The sequence below is a fragment of the Austrofundulus limnaeus genome, unplaced genomic scaffold (assembly GCF_001266775.1).
Source record: "Austrofundulus limnaeus strain Quisiro unplaced genomic scaffold, Austrofundulus_limnaeus-1.0 Scaffold85, whole genome shotgun sequence".
Lineage (NCBI taxonomy): Eukaryota > Metazoa > Chordata > Actinopteri > Cyprinodontiformes > Rivulidae > Austrofundulus > Austrofundulus limnaeus.
Genome location: NW_013952487.1, coordinates 564,387 through 567,367, shown reverse-complemented (window position 1 = coordinate 567,367; position 2,981 = coordinate 564,387). Strand labels below are relative to the sequence as shown.

Genomic DNA, 2,981 nt, shown 5'->3' with positions numbered 1-2,981 from the left:
AACATTTAGCATTTAACATTTAGCATTTAGATTTAGCATTTAGATTTAACATTTAGCATTTAGATTTAGCATTTAACATTTACATTTAGCATTTAGCATTAACATTTAGATTTAACATTCAGCATTTAAATTTAACATTTAGCATTTAGATTTAGCACTTACATTTAACATTTAGCATTTAACATTTAGCATTTAGATTTAGCATTTAGAATTTAGATTTAGCATTTAACATTTACATTTAGCATTTAGCATTAACATTTAGATTTAACATTCAGCATTTAAATTTAACATTTAGCATTTAGATTTAGCACTTACATTTAACATTTAGCATTTAACATTTAGCATTTAGATTTAGCATTTAGAATTTAGATTTAGCATTTACATTTGCTACACTCATTTTCTGCAGAAAAGTCTAAATGCTAAATGACTGCAGAAAGTCATTTAGCATTTATATTTAGCATTTATATTTAACATTTAGCATTAACATTTAGCATTTAGATTTAACATTCAGCATTTAAATTTTACCTTTAGCATTTAGATTTAGCACTTACATTTAACATTTATCATTTATATTTAACATTTATCATTTATATTTAACAGTTAGCATTTATATTTAACATTTATCATTTATATTTAACAGTTAGCATTTCGATTTAGGATTTAGATTTAATATTTAGCATTTTTCATTTAACATTTAGGATTTAAATTTAACATTTATTATTTAGATTTACTATTTTTAAGCTAAATGTGACTAAATTTAGGTGGTATTTAAGTTGCTTTACAAACGGCACCCCACAGTTTGGTTCATATTGATGCTACAAGGCGTGGCTAACATTTAATTTATATCAAAGTGTAATTAGCTGCTCTATAAACTCCATCAGGGCTCGGGATGTCGGACGGCGCTGCATCGCTGTGCCACGGTGGGGAACAGTAGGACCATGGCTGCTCTGATAGATGGAGGCTGTGCCCTGGACCTGCAGGACCAGGTGAGTCAGGAACTGGGCTGTTTCATCCTCAGGTGAAAAACCAGTTTGACTTGGTGCTGTGTTTGTGTTTGAGGACGGAAACACTGCGCTCCATGAAGCGTCTTGGCACGGTTTCTCTCAGTGCGTTAAACTGCTCATCAGGGCCGGAGCCGGCGTTCACATTAAGAACAAGGTAACAGTTTTAAAAGTGCAGCCCAGACAAAAGGACCAGAGGACAACTGGACAGGAAGAAAACCCATGCAGGCATGGAGAGAACACGCTAACTCCACACAGATGAGTTCTTCTAAATGTAGATTATTCCTACGTGGAATTTCTGCTGGGATTCCTTCCAGAATCTGTCATTTGGCAGAAGTTTCAGGTCCTCTAAACCAGTGATTCACACATTTTTCAGCCTCAAAACCACAAAATAATTAGTTTCAGAGACTTTGATCTTGGCTCTTGTTGGCTGAAGAACAAGCATCACTAATAAACTAAATTACAACACAAACAGCCTCGATAAGAGGTAAACTTTTCTGCTTCTCTTTTAGTAATTATGGCAAAAATAATGCAATTTGCAATTTGTTTGATTTAATAAGATTTTTGAAGACGAGGTGTTTGTTGACCCACATTAACCTCAGCTTTGTAAAAACAGAAATCTGCCTCAGAGTCCAGAAAAAAAACAGTTTGACTTTTCCTAACAGGAGCGACTTGTGAAGGTGTCACACTGCTCTGTTAAAAGGATTTATTTTATAAAAGACAGGCTCTGCCTCCACCAGCAGCCTATTTAATTTCTACCTTAGAAATGTTTGCGTGACTCGGAGCATTAAACTCTGAAACCTGATTGCAGTTTAAGTGGTTTCACGGTGAACTCTAAATAAAAGCCGTCTGGTCAGAAGWATATCTGACACAGAGGTAAACAAGCTTCTAACAGAACAAACAAACATTATTTATATAAATCCAACAATCACCTCGAGGTTAACCGCCACATCACTGTAAAAATAAATCCAACARTCTTGTTTCTTCCTGCAAAACTTCTCAAACTCAGCCTCGGCTCTCTTTGCACTTTCAGGTGGGAAACACAGCTCTTCACCTGGCGTGTCAGAACGGACACGCTCAGACGGCTCAGCTCCTGCTGATGGCAGGGTCGAACCCCGACACCAAGAACAAGGTGAGGAAAAAAGATCTCCTTTAAACTGAGCTGGAAGGATAAAGGTCAGTAAAATCTGGCTTCTTGCAGTTGGGCGACACCTGCGCACACCTGGCTGCTCGCTACAACAACCTGAGTCTGCTGAAGATCCTGCTGAGGTCCACGTGCAGCGTGTCAGAGACAAACAAGGTGAGACATAAGACAAACCTGATAAGAGACATGAGAAGACCCAGGTGAGAGAAATTAGACTAACCAGGTAAAATATAAACCAAACCAGGTGAGAGAAGTAAGACGAACCAGGTGAGAGAAGTAAGACAAACCAGGTGAGAGAAGTAAGACAAACCAGGTGAGAGAAATAAGACAAACCAGGTGAGAGAAGTAAGATGAACCAGGCGAGAGAAGTAAGACAAACCAGGTGAGAGAAGTAAGACAAACCAGGTGAGAGAAGTAAGACAAACCAGGTGAGAGAAGTAAGATGAACCAGGTGAGAAAAGTGAGGCAAACTAGTTGAGAGAAGACTAACTAGGTGAGAGAAGTAAGACAAACCAGGTGAGAGAAGTAAGACAAACCAGGTGAGAGAAATAAGACAAACCAGTTGAGAGAAGTAAGACGAACCAGGTGAGAGAAGTAAGATGAACCAGGCGAGAGAAATAAGATGAACCAGGTGAGAGAAGTAAGATGAACCAGGTGAGAGAAGTAAGATGAACCAGGCGAGAGAAGTAAGACAAACCAGGTGAGAGAAGTAAGACGAACCAGGTGAGAGAAGTAAGACAAACCAGGTGAGAGAAATAAGATGAACCAGGTGAGAGAAGTAAGATGAACCAGGTGAGAGAAGTAAGATGAACCAGGCGAGAGAAGTAAGACAAACC

At 38.1% G+C, this 2,981-nt stretch overlaps 1 protein-coding gene across 2 annotated transcripts in view; it reads left to right on the top strand.

The window, feature by feature from the left end:
* The window catches only part of LOC106519965 (ankyrin repeat domain-containing protein 6), a 12,599-nt gene that overhangs the window by 2,013 nt on the left and 7,605 nt on the right, over nucleotides 1-2,981 (top strand). For both annotated transcript variants that reach the window (XM_014011844.1, XM_014011843.1), the window contains exons 4-6: nucleotides 882-986; nucleotides 1,060-2,133; nucleotides 2,203-2,301. In XM_014011844.1, the coding sequence (XP_013867298.1) occupies nucleotides 2,101-2,133; nucleotides 2,203-2,301 (132 nt within the window). In that variant the 5' untranslated portion in view covers nucleotides 882-986; nucleotides 1,060-2,100. The remainder of the gene's footprint in view (nucleotides 1-881; nucleotides 987-1,059; nucleotides 2,134-2,202; nucleotides 2,302-2,981) is intronic.